Genomic DNA, 18,074 nt, shown 5'->3' on the forward strand with positions numbered 1-18,074 from the left:
AGAGCCTGCACGCTGTTGTAGTCATTGGCAGAAGGACACAGAGTAGTGCGGAGGACCACCTGCAGAGGTTGTACACCAGAGGTGCAGGACCAGTACAGGTCAGATCCCCAGCACCAGATCACTCCACTGTTTCAGGTGTTGCAGGCGCACTCAGGCCATCAGGATCCGCACAGGCAGGCAGAGAGACACCTCGAGCCATTGCCATCAGGAACCTGACCTCACCTCCAGACCCCACCTCCCACACCACACACACACACACCACACACTCTTACAACACACACACACACACACACACATAGCCTGTACACACACATTTGTTTTGTTTTGTTTTGTACTGTACTTGTTGTTTTACTGTGTGCAAATGCTGTGCATGTTTTTGTTTTGAAATCTTAAATGTTACGGACTAGTGTGTAACTATGGGTTATTTCCTTTCTAATCTAAAGTTAGACATAACTAACTAGAACAGGCATTCGGTAGAGCGCATACCTTCGCCACAGCCACTTTTTTGGTACTTGGCATGAGAGTGTGGGGAACTGTAAATTGATGTAACTTGATACCGGATATTGTGGTAAACATCACAAAAGAATTATGTATGAACATTTGACCGCGCTATGGTAAAAATAAGATGTTGACCTTTTCATGACCTTGACCTTTGACCCGATCAATCCCAAAATCTAATCAAATGGTCCCCGGATAATATCCAATGATCCCACCAAATTTCATGCGATTCGGTTTAATACTTTTTGAGTTATGCGAATAAAACACAAACACACACACAAATAAATAAATACACAGCAATCAAAACATAACCTTCCACAGAATGCGAAGGTAACTAGAATGCAGTGCCATTTTTGATGATCTGCTTTAAATAAAATTCAAAGGTTGGAAATATATAAACATTGATTATTTTTCGCTAACTTTAAATTGAATTTATTCAAAATCCACACAGTAATATCCCATGAAAATATTCATGGGCCTAGCAGAGGTCACCATTAACAAGACTGCAGTGTAATTTCTTTCAAGAAAGTTACAGATTTACTTAAAATAAAATTCAAATATTGGCATAATATTAATAATATTTATTTTTTGCTAACTTTAAATTGAATTCATTCAAAATCCGCACAGTAATATCTCATGAAAATATTCATGGGCCTAGCAGAGGTCACCATTAACCAGACTAAAGTGTAATTTTTCTCAAGAAAGTTACAGATTTGCTTAAAATAAAATTCAAATATTGGCATAATATGAATAATATTTATTTTTTTGCTAACTTTAAATTTAATTTATTCAAAATCCACACAGGAATATCCCATGAAAATATTCATGGGCCTAGCAGACGTCACCATTAACAAGACTGCAGTGTAATTTTTTTCAGGAAAGTTACGGATTTGCTTCAAAGAAATATCAAATATTGGAAATATATTACTATTATTTTCTTTATGAAGTGCTTTCATTTAGAAATCAAACGTCAGAATGTCTTGATTATCTCTGGACAACACCTTGAGGTACTCTACCATGAATCAGAAGTGAAAGTATTTTGTAACTACGCACCATTGTGTTCTAAATCTATTCTGAAATTAGACACACATTTGCGCATGAATGTGATTTGCTATATCTTCTATTTTGACATTTTAAATCAGAACATCCAATATTGGAATAATTACCTTCTTTTATGTATTGTATTCATCATTCATTCAATTCGTGATTTTTCATCTCTTCGATTAGTTTAATCTATCACTATATCTGTATTTAAAGGCGTGTTTCGTCATATCACGTTTACCGGAAGTTCGCTCTTATTTTGAAGACAGTTTTCACACGCTCGTACCGTAATGCCTGGTATATACGTGTACTGAAAAAAATCGTGCGGGCTGGCTTGACTGTGTTTTCCGAAGTGGCGGCTGGCTTGACCGCAGTCATGTGGAGGGGCGGGGAGGGGGAGGAGTTAGGGAGGGCTCAGATAACAATAGTGTTCTGAGTGCGGAGCAGCCAGTCCATCACAGCTGCTGCCTGTTGCTGTGCTTTCCCTCCGTCACAGCGTAAGAACCCCGAGACGACTCAGACAACTGTAGAATGCTTCCTTTGACTCACATAGAGGAGTCATAACGCACGTGTTTTGAGTCATAACGCACGTGTTTGGTCTCATAAAAGAATAAATAAAACACAGAGTTGTGTGACTGGAACTGAGACGTTGCCATAATCCTCAGAGGAGTGTGACAGGATGAAGTGAAGGTGACCTCATCCAAAGCCTCTTTGACCAAGGGCAACTTGTTCATGTATCTTCTTCACGCTCTATCTTCTACGGACGCACACACACACGCACACACACACACACACACACACACACACACACACACACACACACACACGTCCGCAACACATGCACGCGCACATACACACGCATATTTGCAAATGGTCAGTGGCTGCTGAACAGGTGGGACTAGGCAGCCATTGGTCAGGTGCAGCATGAGCTGCATGCAGGTAATCCACAGATATGACCAGTGGTCCCCAAACTACGGCCCGCGGGCCGGATCCGGCCCGCCTCCCCATGTGGACCGGCCCCCTGAACAATACCAGAGACGCGTTCCGATTTTTTTTTTTTTCACCTGGCCCGCTGCCGTTGAGATTGCAGTGAGACGCGGAGAAAATGTGGAGTAGTGCTCTTTGCAATAGAACATCTTTGATGGGACGTGTCGCGTCTCGGCCAATCAGCGTTCAGATGTCCACAGCGTTTGGGAAGTTAGGTTAGCTTGGATGTTAGTCCGCTACATCTGCTGCCGTCACGCTGCACGGTGTAGCAATACTGACAAAGTACCCGTACGTTAAAAACGATGTGATTTAGCATATTTTTAGTATCGATACTTCATTAAAAGAGCGATCAGAGCGCACGCGCTGCTTCGCTCCGTTAAATGCTGTCTGCACGTGCATGCACTCACAGCGAGTGGCGCGCGCATCCAGGATTTTTCCTGGGTCAAAATGAGTCTTCGGTGCACCGTCTACTCGTGCAAGTCGGGCTGTTGAGTCAGTGATCAGCAGCTGGTCGCTCGGTCCATTCGCGCACCTCACAGTTGCGTATTGATCAGACAAGAAGACACGCTTATCAACTCCAGTGTTATCCCTACTATTATAACAGGGTGAAATCTCCACCCCCCACTCTGTAATCCCCCCTCCCATATTTTTAGTGTCGATACTACATTAAAAGAGCGATCAGAGCGCATGCGCTGCTCGGTTAAATGCTGTCTGCACGCGAGCGTGAGTGATGCGCGCGCACCACTGAGCCGTGATGCGCGCGCATAGGTGAGCACACTCACTTCTCACTAGCACCCCCCCGGCTGGCCCTCCAGCAGACGAGGCAAACGTTATGTGGCCCTTACAGGAAAAAGTTTGGGGACCCCTGGATATGACGGTGAATGGATCAACTGGTTGTAAAGAGAATCTGACTCTCTCTCTCTCTCTCTCTCTCTCTCTCTCTCTCTCACTAAGTGGATTTCGATTTCGATTCAGCAAATGCAGCCTTCCCATATGGAGCAGCGGGTAAATCCAGATTACACTCCTGTGTGTGAGGGGCTCCAGAACCACCGAGTTCACAGCAGGAACTAACACAAACATGACGGACACACGTTATAGTTTGACGCTATATTAGCGCATTAGTGATGTTTTTGTTATTAATTAGATATTTAACCATTCATAATATGAAGTTACTAAACTTGTAGAATTTACCTTTTTTGTAAGAATGCTATAGGGGACTGGGAGCATTTTGATTGCCTCTCAACGGCTTTTAACATGGCAACCAGCTTGCGACTCGCACAAACAGTACAAACTACTGCACAAAGCTAAAAGAGCTAACCATGTTTACCACAACGCCATTATCAACTGTAACAGCCGTATGAGATCAGTGCAGAGCGGTGGCTATAAGGCACGGTCACGTGCACAGACATGCAATTCAAGGCACATGTGGCCAGGCTGTGTCAACAAAGCTCAGAGAAGTTCGGGTTACAACACACAAAGAGGGAAATTACTTCATTCTCTGCTCGGGTAGACGTCAAATATGTTTATAGTTTGCATGTTGAAGTGTCCTTGAGCAAAGACACCCCCGTTGCCCTACAGGCGCTTCACTGCAGCCCACTGCTCCTTAATAACTAAGGATGTGTCAAATGCAGAGAAGAATGTCCCCAATAAAGGGATCAATATAGGATACATTATTATTATTATTATTATTATTATTATTTACATAAGCATGGGTTGTTTGATTCCATATTAATGCTCTGAATCGTTGTATGTGGCACCTTAAAATGAGGAGATGTGATCAGAGATGTGTCTCTCTTTCTCTCTCCCTCCCTCTATATATAGATAATAATATAAATAAATAATGTGACTAAATGAGTCATATAGTTGTCCACCCTGCAGCAGCCAACACAGTGTGCAGTGTAAAGAGGGGAGTGCCCATGACCTGCTGAGCTTAATCAGCTCAGTAACAATAAAGCTTCGTCGGCTTTAACCATTGATTAGCCAACGACTGACACAACAACAACGAGTCCCACACAAACAAGTGATGCTTGTCCTGAAGGAAGGCCATTTTATGTATAGAAAGCATGCATTGTGGGGTCATATCTTCTTCTCACATGTAAGGTGGCTATTGAATGTAACTAATCTGTGTTTGCAAACAATGAAATGAAAGAATGGGGCAGCGAGAAGTCAAAGGCCCCGAGATAAAGACGAGGAGGCATGATGAGATATGACTGATGATCTCTGACACGGCGGCTCGGGTGGCAGAAGAGGCCCTCTGAATTATTTCCATCGCAGGCCATATGCAAGGGATCAGGGGGCTGTTGTCGCTGACCCTCCCCCCACTATCTACTTCCTGTTTTCTTCCTATACAATACCAGCTGTGTCTGGAGACATTCCCGCTCATACTACGCTGCTTCCCTCATAAAACCCTGACTGTGGCGCAAAGGAGCCTATATAAACAGAGCGGTATATAGGGGGATCGCGTCAATCCTTCCTGCTGGATCATAGGAGGTCTGCTATCAGGAGGCTGGTCCACTGAGGGCCTTCCTGAAAGACGTTAGGCTGCAAGTAGTTCCTGGAAAGTTTTCGTTATATTTTCATCAGGTTCCACACTGGAAAAATTGTTTTAAAAAAACAGTTGAGTGGGAAACAACTTGAAAGCATGTAAGAATTGCTTTATTAGTGTTTTACTTACATAGTCTTAATGCAAAAAGACGTCCACCTTACATAATATGCTGAATAATATGTCATCACAAATTCTTCATTGGAAACATGAAAAGAGTCATTCATCTTACTACTGGGGCAAGCCAATCACAATTGTTGTCGTGTTGAAAGTTATTTTATAATTGTCCATTTGATTTTTTTCTCCGGCACAATATGTTTTGTATGCCTCAATGATTTGTAGAGAAACAGATGTTATCAAATCAAAATGCCCATTTGGTAGAATTAAAAGTGATCCTGCAGTGACCTCTCGTGGTAGAAACGAGACACTCAGTCAGTATCAGCTTCCTGTTCAGACGGTGGTTTAGACCGACGGCAGCCCGTGTGGTCCAGATGACCTTGGGGGTGATGAGCTCGTCGCAGCCATCCCACTGACACTCATCAGAATGTGTCACGGGTCCACAGACCTCTCCACGGTACGAGTGGGAATTCTGGTTCACACACAAACCTCCACCGACCTTCATTACACCCACTGCAGGGCCAGTGCCTGCCCCGGAGAGGGAGACAGTGTGTTTATGATCCAACATTTGAAGAAACGGTGGAAGACAAAGTCCCTCTTTTCCCATTATGTAAAACCATTTTCAGTTGATTGACTATCTGGCACAAGTGTATTAATATCATGCACAGTTTCAAATTGGGAATAGGTTCATATTTATTGTCAAAAAATGTGCTCCAGTTTGGTTGTTAGCTCTATAAAGCCAGTATGCAACTTCCCTGTTGATGAGTAAAGCATTGCATTTAATGGGATTACAGACAACAGAAAGATGTAATTATCACATACTCGATAACTGCAAGGGGAAATGCAAGTTTGTTCTATAACAGCTTTAATACTATAGGTTACCCATTCCTAAAGTCTGGTTCAGGACCCACAGGTGGGTCAAAGGAGATTTAATTTGGGTCACCAAATAAATTAGTAGAATTCCTCTCATCGTTTTGAGCGTTTATATATCTGCACTGCACCTTTGAGCCACATGGTAGAGCCTGAACACCAGGCACGTGCAACTAAGTGTTCACAGTGCTCCTCGCGCCACCAAACGGCTGCACCTCATTCTCCTCTGACCCGCAGCATCAGACAAACAGGTCTTGACGGTGTTTGTCCCCTGACGTTGTTTTGTGATAAATCAACCACAACATTAGCACTGCTGAAAACAAATGAACAAACAAAAACTCACGAAATCCGTGATTTCAAAGCCTTGCAGCTGTTTACTGATGTCATGTTTAATGAAGAGAGAGAGAGAGAGAGAGCATTTTCTTTGTGTTGTATAAATGCCGTTTAGACAATTTCGAAAGTATTTTGAAAGTATGTTTATAAATGTCACGAGAATTCAAAGCTAGAAAATAGCAGCTAGACCAGGAGTGGGCAAACTTTTTGACCTGCGGGCCACATTCGGTTCTAAAATGTGACAGAGGGGCCGGGCCAGGAGCATTTGGACACGCAATGTAATTTATTAAACCTGGAGATTGCGTCTGTTTTTTATACATTTCAATTTAAGGTGCAAAGTTAAAGTAATCAACATTTACTGGAAAGAGATCAATGGAATCACTTTCAACATTCAAAACAAATTATTACCCAACGAAATACTCAAGCTCAATAATTTCGTGTTTGAAATTGGTTTAAACCCGCAAAATAATGGAGGATTGTCCTGAGATAGACTGTATTCAATATCCTGCCTGCAGCAGAAACTAGAAAGTTGGAACAAACTTGAAGAGCTTAGGCGCATCTGGTCAGCATGTGTATGAACCCGTCACAAACAGACTGACAGCGCTTTACTCGAGAAAATATGACCCTAAAGCTGACAATTGTTCTATTTGTAAAAATTATTCATATCTCTTCTGAAAACACACATTTACTCATGTGGACGAACTGTTTTGGTGTTTGAAATTGGTTTACCAAAGGTCATAGGTTCACAAAAGCAGTGAAATATCTGAATACAATGCTAGATACATGTAATTGCACCTGTCCATCCTGGAGAGGGATCCTCCTCTGTTGTTCCTGATCCGATGTGAGGTCAAAGGTCAGGAATGTCTATATGCACAGATTGTATTGCACTCCGAGACAAATTTGTAATTTGTGAAATTGGGCTCTACAAATAAATTGAATGAATGAGAAACACCAAATTTTGTATTGTTTTTTTAGTAAAAATGATGTGGTCTGTCACATTCACCAAAATGATAAAGATGGGACTGAGAAATGACTTCATATTGCAGATAGTTTCATGGGGTGTGTGCAAATACAAAATGACCATTACATTTTTTTTATTTTTATAAATATGTATTGTACATAAAAATAAAATAAAATCTACATTATATACATGTTGTGAAATAGAAAACAACTATTGACTATTTACAATATGGCTTCACAATAATAACATCATGTCATCGTGTCACGAGACCTCTCTGCTGGCCGGGCAGGTGGAGCTGCAGGCTGCGCTGTAGGCGCTGGTGAATCCTCTCTGTAAAATACAAGACTAGTCAGCACCGCGCACAAGTTACGGACACCGGGACGGACACCGTGACACGTAACGTGTAGTAAAGACTCTTACCCGGTCCAAGTGGCTCTCTTCTGGCTGCGTGTTCCTCCTCGTGGCTCTGCAGCCCCTCCAGGCTCCGCGCTGCTCGCCAAAATCACTGGAGCTGTTTCTAAATGAGCTTCACCTGTGTGGTGGGCGGGTCCTTTGTGATTTACTGAGTGTTCATTGGTTGTTTTTTTTCGCAAAATGTTGACAGACAAACGGATTGACAAATCATGGTGAAGGGTTTTGTGTGACGAGTACTTTCCGCGCCAACGCACACCGGAAGTAAACAAAGTCGCGATTTGGACAAGTTCGGCGGGCCGGATTAAAAAGCCTAACGGGCCGGATGTGGCCCGCGGGCCGTAGTTTGCCCATGTCTGAGCTAGACTATTCTAACAATGCTAGCTCTCGGTGTCATGCTATCCTTGTGCCTCATTGTTTTATGTGTTATCTCTTTGTTTGGTCTGTTCCAGTCTTACAACGATCAATCTTGTAGAAAACGGACAACACGGCTCAGCTAAAATACATTTTAATTTACAGTAAGGTAACAACACCAGTGATCCAAACTATAGTTTCTAGTCTTCATCCCTTTCAATAACACATTTTCTGTTAGGACTCAGCCAGCCGGGGCCCCACCTCCAGAGCACACCTGAAGCCACTCTGCACGTCGCAGCTGTAGCTCGTTATACAGAGAGTAAATAGAAGGACTGCCAGTAGCTCGCTGCGAGTTCGTTCTTGAAGCTCAGTAGGAGAGCTCAGTCAACCCTGGAGTTTTTTGATGTCAGAGCGTTTTTGGATTATCGTGGAGTAAACTTTTCCCGTGGATTATTTCAAGAGTGAGTTTTTGTTTTTGTTTGCGTGCTTCCCTCTGCCAAATTAAGGAGGCAGTTTTTCTTTTGTTTTTCTCTGAACTTTCCGCTCCCTTGAGTATTTAAATAAATTACGCCGTGCTTTCCCGGCTAAACAGTAACAGTCTGTTGTCGTGCAATTGGGGTCGAAGACAAATCATAACATTTTCGCTGCTTCTGAATTTCTTCTTGGCTGTTGATGACGATCAATATCGTTCATTTTGAAAATGAGGTCAGAGGGCAATACGGATCTGTATTAGGAGGGCGATAGTGGATGGCATGACGACCCATTAGCCAATCAGAACGCTTGTACTGTTGTTGCCATATAATAATTAATCTTTATTCATAAGGAAATGTAAGCTAGCTGTCTAATCCTGCCCAGAGGAAATGCAGGTCGAGGACAGCATCATCAGTGTAATGCTTCAACTCTGTCACAATTTTTTTTGGACAATGGGTACCCTTTTTTTTGTTTGAGCACCTGCCCCCCAACATCTTTGTGCACGTGCCTGCTGAACACCCATATTGTTTTTTCTCTCCTCGTGGAGGTCAAAGGTCAGGCTACTGAAAGAAGCTTGCTGTCTTTTCCCCTCATCATCTCAATTATTTCTTTAAAAAGTGACTCTATAAATAAGCCTGGGGCGCTAGGATGGAGGCTTGTCTCCTTTTTTTTCTGGAGAAGCAGTGGGTGGGGCTTTGTTGCCAGGTCTGTTGAAGGATCATAAGCTTTTCTACAGGTCAATTATATTCTCCAAAACTCCTTCTGAAGCATCTTAACGTGATTGTGTCGTCAGGCTGAAACATGTCTGGTCATGAGAGTTCCTCAATAAAACCTGTTCTCTATGTTCAGGGCCTTTATGAACATGTATTCAGTCAAAGAATATTTTTCTGTTCTTTTCACTTCATGTGTCATTTCAAATTGTTCTTAATTTAGTTTCCCCTCTGTCTTTGTACTCCAAACCACAGCCCCAGCTGGAGTGGACTATTGATCCCTTTTTTAAGAAAAATCACATGACACAGAATCGGGTACGAATTTAAATGATAGAAAAATACAGTGACGACAGATTCTGTGACAAAAATATAACATTTTTACACAACATGTATTATAAATATAATATTTTACCGAGACTATGAGGCAATAAACACAGACATAAGTCAACTGGTTGACAAAGAATGCGCCATTAAATTAATCTTGTGACTCAGCCGCCAAACCTGTCTTTTCTGCCAGCAGGTGAATATAAGCCTCACACTCCCAGCCACACGCTTTATTACTCAGTGACAGGTAGGCCAAAAGTGATAAGGATCTGAGTTTCAACAACCCGACCTGGACTTTGCTACCTGTGAGTTTTTTACAGGCTCAGGTGGAGCCCTGCTGCTCACCTGCTGTTTCAGGAAATGAAACTCTGATCCATTCCACACACCGCGGCAGGAGATCTCATGCAGTAAGTTTGCTTTAACTGAAGATGCTGTTGCTTTTGAGGAATATTTGGTCACGAAGGTCGGGATTTTCATCCACGGAGACCATTAGTGAGAGTCAACGCTGGTGAGTATGGAGACGCTATGAAATCTGAGTGCAGCGAAGAAGAAAACCGGATCAGATAGGCCTTCCTAATTATTGTGACGTATTCATTTTTGTGCGAATCAAGTATGTATGGAGGTAGAAACGTCTGACCAGTTCCCTTTGTGAAAGAACAGAATCATGAAACAAGCTTTTAGATTTCATACAAACAGAAAGATCTTGAGATCAGATCGTATCTAGAAAAGGGAACAACTCTCCCTCAAAGCTAAAGTCAAGCTGCTAACTGAGGACACTTCTCTCGATGCCCTGTCCTTCGTCGATGCTTCGTTTGAGTTATTGTGTCTTAGTTCCGGTTAAACTTCCCACCGTAGAGTTTTCTACTTCTTGAAACTGGGAAATTCACCATTTAATTTCCTACGGTCACTTTCACTGACGTTCACTTAAGATCATTCAAACCAAAACATGTCCATATAAGTGTGTGATTTGTGTTTGCACAGTTATTATCTCTTCTCTCAACATTGTTCGAGCACACCGGACTGAGCGTTGTCACAGCTGTGTCTCTTCCATCTTTTCAGGACAACAACACTAACATGACTGTTCTCCGGATATCAAGGCCCGACCTCTTCCTCATCGGGTTCTTACTGTGTGCAACTGGAGGTCAGCGTTCACCTTTCAGATAATAATATACGGTTTGTAGAAACCTGGACAGAATTTAGCGGGGTAAACACAAGAGTAATATTTCTTTCTGGATTCTTGCAGTTTGTAAAACAAATACTTACTTGTTGCTCATTTCCACACAGTCTTCATGACAAATCAATGTATTTGTTTTATTTAACATTATTGGGCCCCTTAATAACTAAAAGCAGACCAGAGAGATAAATGGCCTTATAGGAGGAATAGATTAAACTTTAATGATCCCTGTGAGGAAAATAAAATGCTTTAATCTCTTATATCCATTCCTGATCCAGAGAGAATTAACTGAACCGACAACTGCAAGTGTGACTTCAGCAGTACGATTGTTTTAGATGTAACCTGAACAGGTTTTGTCATTCCTGAACATTTGCTTCCCTCTTTTATGTGACTGACTCAGTAGAGGAATCAGTACTTAATTATAACCCTTGGTGGTGCCTTGAAGAAAAGAAGACAAAAAAACTGTTGCGAGTCTATTCAGTCCTCATCAAAATGTAAACTGTCTTGGCCAGAGCAGCGTTCCTTCTGCTTCCTCTCAGGGACGTAAAACCCCCAAGAACACATCCATGGATACATGCTCAGACTCCCACTTGGGCTTTGACGCTCAACACGGTGAGGGATAAGTCCAGCTTGATGTTGTGTTTGAGTTTCAGTCTTGCAAAGAACCAACAAAACATAATCCACGCCCTTTGTTCACGTTCCTTAAGCAAACCCAAACATGTCTCAGGCACTGACTCATGGCTCCGTAACAATCGGCCTTCTTTGTCCAGAGTCGAAGTAAATAGGGTAACGCTCAGTCGATGTTTCCTTGCCAGCATGTCACCATTCCTTTGCAGAATGAACTCATTGTGTTGCTTTACTTTGCAGTGATTTGTGAACGACTGCAACGTTATTATAGAAACCTGTAGTGACTACAACCTGGGCTACAACAAGCATTTGTTCTTCTTCCTTGTTTTGTATCATTTATTATCAGGATATACTATTATATTGGACAAATAATATTTAATATATATAATATGATAGAGAATTTATTTGTTTATATCATATTATATCTTTATATTAATATATGATTAATTACAGTAATCATATTATAAATGTTAAATAGGAAAAGTATCGTACAAATATTAATAATTGAAAAAATATTACAATCTAAAATAAGAATTACTTTGGTGACAGACTTCTTAAGATTAATTTTAGTTTACAAATAAAGATAGTTGAGTTTAGCTTTTTGAATAAAATAGAATATTTTTTAAAGAGGTCGTGGCGGCATGAAGCCCCTAAAGAGTCCTGTGGCAGAACAACAAGATCCAAAGACCTTCTAAACCTGCCGGACATGTTGTCTCTTTCATATCCAGTGGTGTCGGGGCAGTTCCAGCTCGAGCCGCTGAATTCAACGGTCCTCCAAGGCTCTGATGCGCAATTCAATGCCAGTGTGCAAGGAAAATGGAATATCATGACCTGGGAAGTCAGAGGGTTCCTGGTCCTCACTTTCCCCTTCACCGGGAACGTAATCTCGTCCTCAAAGCAGTTCTCCGCCAACTTCTGCTCCAGTGTTGACACCAGTTGTGTGGCGTTCACCATCCATAACGTCACCCGCGGTGGTCAGGCCGGCCCGGTCGTTTGCACGATACAGGGGGATTATGGATCGAAGACGGCACAGCTTTACGTCCAAGGTAGGGTCGTCATCAGGTAGCACCTTTATGTTGTTCAGCGACTTTGGCCCCGGTTTGGTACTGTCCTTTGACCGCTGACCTTCAGGTAATCTCTTTTTTAAACATCTGGGCTCCAATCTGGATGGATATTGATTAAAGGCACGATGTGTCCCCGACTTCACCTCTCCTCTGTCCCCGTCTTTATTTCTCAGAGAGCGGTACGGTCAACGTCAAGGGGGGAAACGTGACGGTGGTGCAGCACCAGCAGGTGGAGTTCCAGTGTGTAACATCCGCTTGGTTCCCCACCGCTACTGTCAGCTGGACCCGAAACGGCCAAGCTGTGAACAATAGCCTGTACAACACCACCAGCATGGCCGATGGGGAGACCTTCAATGCCTCCAGCGTCCTGAGGTTCCAGGCCATCAGCAACGCCACGGTGGAGTGTCGGGCGACTGTGCTGTCACTCGCAAGTCCGGAATCCAGCTCTGTCTTCCTGGTGGTTGGTGAGAAGATCTTCCACAACTTTCTTCTCTCAATGAAGAAAGTTCTCTCAGCTGCTTTGTTAGTTTGACATTAAACGCAAGTGTAGGATGAGAAAAGGTTAAGTGAAACCAGTCTACTGCTACACCATAAGGGCACTGATGTTTAGCATGTTAGTGGAGCATGTTAATATTAGCTAATTAGCATCAATCATTACCAATCCCAGAGCCAGCATGGCTAGAGACTAAACTACCCAAAGTGAGAACATGTCATGACCAAGACCATCGTACCTGAGACCGAGACAAGACCGAGACCTAAAGGGGTTGAGACCAAATCAGGAGCAAGACCAATGTGAGTCCCACGCTGCAGGACACATTACAATAAGATGAGAAACATGCAAACCGAAGGGTCCACATTCCCATAAAAAGGCCCCACAGAAAACAAAAGATGTATTTCTTCTCATACACCTCTTTCGTTGCCATATGCTGTTTACCACGTTTCTATAAGTGCACAATGACAAAGGTCCTGATAAAATAATAAAGTGGCATTGTAGTGTATTCCATGTATTGGAATGTTCCTTTGTTTCCTATGAGTACTCACAGTAATGATGGAAACTAATAAATCAGAAAATGCAAAGGCATTTTCACGAACAAAGACCACAACAAAAGCGATATGCTGGTTACAGTTCGGGGCGTGGCCTTCGTTCCCGAACAATGTTCTTAATGAAAAGTGGAATCCCCACAGTTGTGGTCTTGAAATACAAGCATAAAATAGACCCTCTCTACTCCCCTGCTGCCCCTCTAACTGATACAACTAGTGTTTTTAATTGAATGAAATACAAATCAAAAACATTACCACATGCTGTAAAACAATTCCTTGAACAGCAACAACCCCGAGTGTACGGTTTCAACCAGAGTCTGCACACTGATAACATTGAGAAGCAGTGTGACGAGTCAACAGTCACTTCTCACAACTTGCAACCTGCATGTCGGAGGGGAAAGAGAAATCTTACAAAAAAACGAATCATAACAAAACCTATTGGAGGTAATAGCGTAATAATTGTGCTTCTTTACTCCTTTTACTCCATTTGACAATAATACTCTGTTAAGTCTCAGTGTCCCCCTGAAGGCTGCTTGTCCTCTGCAACAGTTCCCAAGCCTCCTGACTGGACCGTGCTGATCGCTGTGGTCGTGTCCATCGGAGGTTTCGCTCTGCTGGTTTTGCTCATCATCGGTATTATCTTCTGCTGCAAGCGCAGGGAAGAAAAGCGTAAGGCCGTCATTAAATCAGTCTTACTCATACCGTGCGGTTTGTCCAAATTCACGGATGCAAAATCAAACCACTTCCATGTAGTCCTCAGCTAAATGTGATGTATGCCTCATTCACATGGACTAATTTGCTACTTTACTCTCCTCCCCAGAAGCCAACGACCGGGATGAAATGAGGTAGGAGTCCACCCGATATGATCAATATTGTGTCGAAACTTTCTTTAATTGACTTCACAGCCGGTGCTTCTCCATGTCTCCTTTCTGTTGATTTGTGGCTAAAGAGCGAAGACGCACAGCCAGATAAGCGGTGGCAGTGCAGCCGGAAACAGACGGGGTCAAGAGAACGCAGGATACGTGCCGGAGGATCAAGCCAGTAAGACATGTTCAGTGCACATGTACACAAACAAATGACGATCTTTAACAAATGGGCCCTATATCGCAATATACTGCCCTGCTTTCCTCAGCCGGTATCTGGTATGCGGTACAGTGAAGTCACAGCTCCTCTCTCCCTTCTCTCGTCTCCGTTCACAGGTGTCGCTCCCAGCAAAATTACTGACAGCGGCTTTTCTCAAGCAAGCGGCGCTGAAGTTCATGAGGTATGGTTGTTCAGTGCCACACAAGAAGCAGTATAATGTTGTACAATGGAGCCCGTTAGGTCATGGTGGCGAGAAGAAAGACGTACCCCTTATAGATGTTACATTTGGTGGGGAGGAAACAAAGAGTTAAGCTGTGAGAACTGTCCTCTTGCATGTGTGTTTGGCTTCGGGACTGTACACAAATTAAGATACGATTAGATTAGATATTCCTTTATTAGTCCCACAGTGGAGACATTTCAGGATCACAGCAGCGGGTGCACATTAGAGCATTAATACAAATAAAAGATAAAAATAAAACACAAAACACAATAACAATACTAAATATGAAATACTAATACTAAAATACTAAATATACAGAGTAAACTAAATATATACACAAGCAGTGACCAAAGTGAATTTCCAGTAGGTAAAAGTGTCCAGATTTACATGGTAGTTTGACTTTTCTTTCTTTTTTGCTAATTACTCATTTCACGCCTTATTCGGACATTACTGGGTAATTATACCTTAAATATATTACGGTTTAAATGAGATTAAGTCATCTTGAAATTGTTACACTTTGCTTTTTTAGTTATTACCTATCTAACGAGTTGTAGGAACCCCGTGTTACATTCAGAGGTATCAGTGGGAGTGGTTTGCAGTTAAAAGCAGGATTCAAGTAAAAATATTGATAATGCTGAGAATTTTGAAAACTGAATTTTGAAAACTGAATTACAGTAAGTCATTTTCACACAGTACCTACATTGGTGTCATTTGGGATGTGTCTTTTTCATTTCAAGCAATGTATTGAGCTAAATGTTACTCAGCATGCCAACATGCCAACTTTGAGCAGAAATCATCATTTCCATGTTCACCATCTTACTTTAGTGCGTTCGCATGTTAACATTAAACACAACCGCGACAGACATTGTGACTCATCTATTTTCTTGAGATTTTTGGGGGATATTTCCCATGAAACAACATCTGTCATACTCCATACATTATTCTCAATAAATAGAGTTTTGGGAGAAACACTCAAAAGGGATCCTTCCCCTATGAGCTCATGCTGTACGCTTCTGTTGGAAACATGGTAATATATATCTTAACACGGCTCTTAGAAATGTGCATTTATTATCTTTTATTATAATGATGCTAATCATTTTAAGTGGCATTTCTGATGCATGGCACATTACATATGGATAATTATTTGCTTGATTCAACACATTTCAGTGATGAATGAGGTCCCTCATAAACAAATACAATATATTATTCAAATCCACAATAATTCCAAAGTGATTGCCTTTCAATTGGAGCAATATAGTTGCACAGTTTATGTGTTCGATAAACTTTGATTTGAAATTTGAGGGAAATTACAGACATACATACATACATCTGCACAGGGTCTTTGCTATGTATTTTAGTAGCATATTAGATGCATGACTGACGTCAAATGTGTGTTGCTTTTGGTTTTTTAGGTGGCCGTGAACACTAACCAGACAGGAAATGTCTACAGTGGTGCCCACATCACTGCGGGTGAATCCGGCGTCAGGAAACACAGACATCTCACCATCGTGTGAAAACAGAAAGAGGAACGTAACTCTTTTGGAACCGACTTGCACAGCACCTTGAAGCTTCGCTGCTTCTGGTCACCAAACATTGGGGAAAGGTGAGAAGAAGGACTGAATCTGCCCAGACCAAAAACCTGTTGGCAGGAGACATGCGGGACATGTGTTTAGTGCACTGTCTGTATGAAGCTGTATGTGCAGAAAGTAAACGTTAGGATATTATTCCTCCTCAGTAGCATCATCACAGACCACATGATGGCCGTTAACACTTAAACCGCTGGAGGAGGGATTGAGGTTGTAACAGCTCTAGATTATTTTGTTGCATTGCTATGACAGTTCATATTAAGCCATATATTTATATTTATGAGTTGTATAAGTTAAATCACATATTCAAAGGGACCAATATAAACCTACTGTGTTCTCCTGCATATTTAAGTGTCTTCAAATGTAATCCTCCCTAAATTAAATGATTCTCTGCTTGAGGGCCTATTTTTAAGGCGTGATGAAATAACCAATAAACCCGTTCACGTATAGTGTTTGAAATAGTCCCCAATGAAGAACATTTCACATGTATTCAATTCAGTTTATTTTGTATAGCCCAACATCACAAGTTACACATTTTTCTCAAAGGGCTTTATATACTGTATGCATTCAACATCCCTGACCTTTGACCTCACATCAGATCAGGAAAAATTCCAAGAAATAGAAGAAACCCTTTCACAGGGAAAAAAGGGAAGAAACCTTCAGGAGAGCAACAGAGGAGGATCCCCTCTCCCCATGTATGAATTGTAAATGTGTCTTAAAATGATTTTTATGTTTTCTAAAGTGCCAAAGCTCCACTTTTCTACTGAGACACTGAGCAGACAAAAGACGTGAAGCCAGCAGAGTTCCAGTGGAGGCTCTGACTTGAATTTCTTTGAACAAAATAAATAAACCCATGAATTTAACAGAAGACGTTCTTACATTAATTACTATTTTATGAATTAACATACTCATCTATATACTGAAGGGTGAATTATAACAGTTACTTTATCACATTTCCAATTAAAGTTGTTATGTTTTGATTTTCTTTTCAGATTTTTTCTTTTTTTAACCTGATTTACTTGATTATTTTATTCCTTGGAACAAGATTCAAATAACACAAGAACAACTGGAACCCGAAGCCTGATGCAGTGTGTGATGCAGGGTCGAGGAGGTTGGCAACCACTGATCCAGAGCTTATCATGTAAATGCATTCTCGACTGTCTAATGACAGCCAGTTTCAGTCTGACCAGTCAGCACGGCCTCTGTGCTGCTGAGTCAGCTGAAATCCAATGAGCTTTACTTGGCCAGGACACAAATTACTGGACTTGTTGGCCAAGATGCACCAGCAGGGAGCAAGCTCACTCGAGTTGAGTTTTGGGATCAGATGCAAGCCAGCGATAGCATTTCTTACAGCGGATCAATTAGGTGATATCCTGGGGCCGGTATTTCAAAATGATCCACCAGGATTAATCCTCCTGGATTGAATTAAATCCTGATCAGATCCCAAAAACGGGTATTTCAAAGCAAATCTGATCCTGAAGATTCAGATTCGGATTTGGTAATCCAATCCTGCCTTTTATCCGGATTAAACACTGCTGTTGAGTATTTCAAAACTTTGGTGGGAAATCTAGATCAGTTTGATCCTAAAAATCAGGATTATCCTGATCCCACCTCAGAGGTGGATTTGAGGAAGATTACATGAAAAGGTTGGACCATCCGA

General features: G+C 41.9%; 1 protein-coding gene and 1 long non-coding RNA gene across 5 annotated transcripts; one reads left to right on the plus strand and one right to left on the minus strand.

Annotated features, from left to right (window-relative positions):
• Positions 1 to 7,465: 7,465 nt before the first annotated feature.
• LOC130212124 (uncharacterized) lies at positions 7,466 to 8,375 on the minus strand. The gene is made up of 2 exons (XR_008835240.1): positions 7,770 to 8,375; positions 7,466 to 7,679 (listed from the first exon to the last, which is right to left on the minus strand). It is a non-coding gene; the product is annotated as an uncharacterized LOC130212124 (long non-coding RNA).
• A 103-nt stretch (positions 8,376 to 8,478) lies between these two features.
• Positions 8,479 to 17,399, plus strand: igsf5a (immunoglobulin superfamily, member 5a). 4 transcript variants are annotated; one of them, XM_056443209.1, is made up of 11 exons: positions 8,479 to 8,575; positions 9,551 to 9,610; positions 9,816 to 10,127; positions 10,679 to 10,760; positions 12,149 to 12,466; positions 12,658 to 12,948; positions 14,075 to 14,194; positions 14,346 to 14,370; positions 14,475 to 14,566; positions 14,725 to 14,789; positions 16,241 to 17,399. In XM_056443209.1, exons 4-11 carry the CDS (start codon positions 10,694 to 10,696, stop codon positions 16,340 to 16,342), a joined length of 1,080 nt encoding a protein of 359 aa, XP_056299184.1. In that variant the 5' UTR covers positions 8,479 to 8,575; positions 9,551 to 9,610; positions 9,816 to 10,127; positions 10,679 to 10,693; the 3' UTR covers positions 16,343 to 17,399. The 4 variants fall into 4 exon arrangements, with proteins under 4 accessions (XP_056299184.1, XP_056299175.1, XP_056299167.1 ...); XM_056443192.1 differs by lacking the exon at positions 8,479 to 8,575 and adding an exon at positions 9,202 to 9,290; XM_056443200.1 differs by having other exon boundaries at positions 9,551 to 10,127.
• The last annotated feature ends 675 nt before the right edge of the window (positions 17,400 to 18,074 follow it).

The sequence above is a fragment of the Pseudoliparis swirei genome, chromosome 3 (assembly GCF_029220125.1).
Source record: "Pseudoliparis swirei isolate HS2019 ecotype Mariana Trench chromosome 3, NWPU_hadal_v1, whole genome shotgun sequence".
Taxonomy (NCBI): Eukaryota; Metazoa; Chordata; class Actinopteri; order Perciformes; family Liparidae; genus Pseudoliparis; species Pseudoliparis swirei.

Coding starts and splice junctions, on each gene's coding strand:
- igsf5a (XM_056443200.1), top strand. CDS start 10,694: ATGACTGTTCTCCGGATATCAAGGCCCGACCTCTTCCTCATCGGGTTC. Junction 14,371..14,474: donor AACGACCGGGATGAAATGAG/GTAGGAGTCCAC, acceptor TTGTGGCTAAAG/AGCGAAGACGCACAGCCAGA. Junction 14,567..14,724: donor CGTGCCGGAGGATCAAGCCA/GTAAGACATGTT, acceptor CTCCGTTCACAG/GTGTCGCTCCCAGCAAAATT.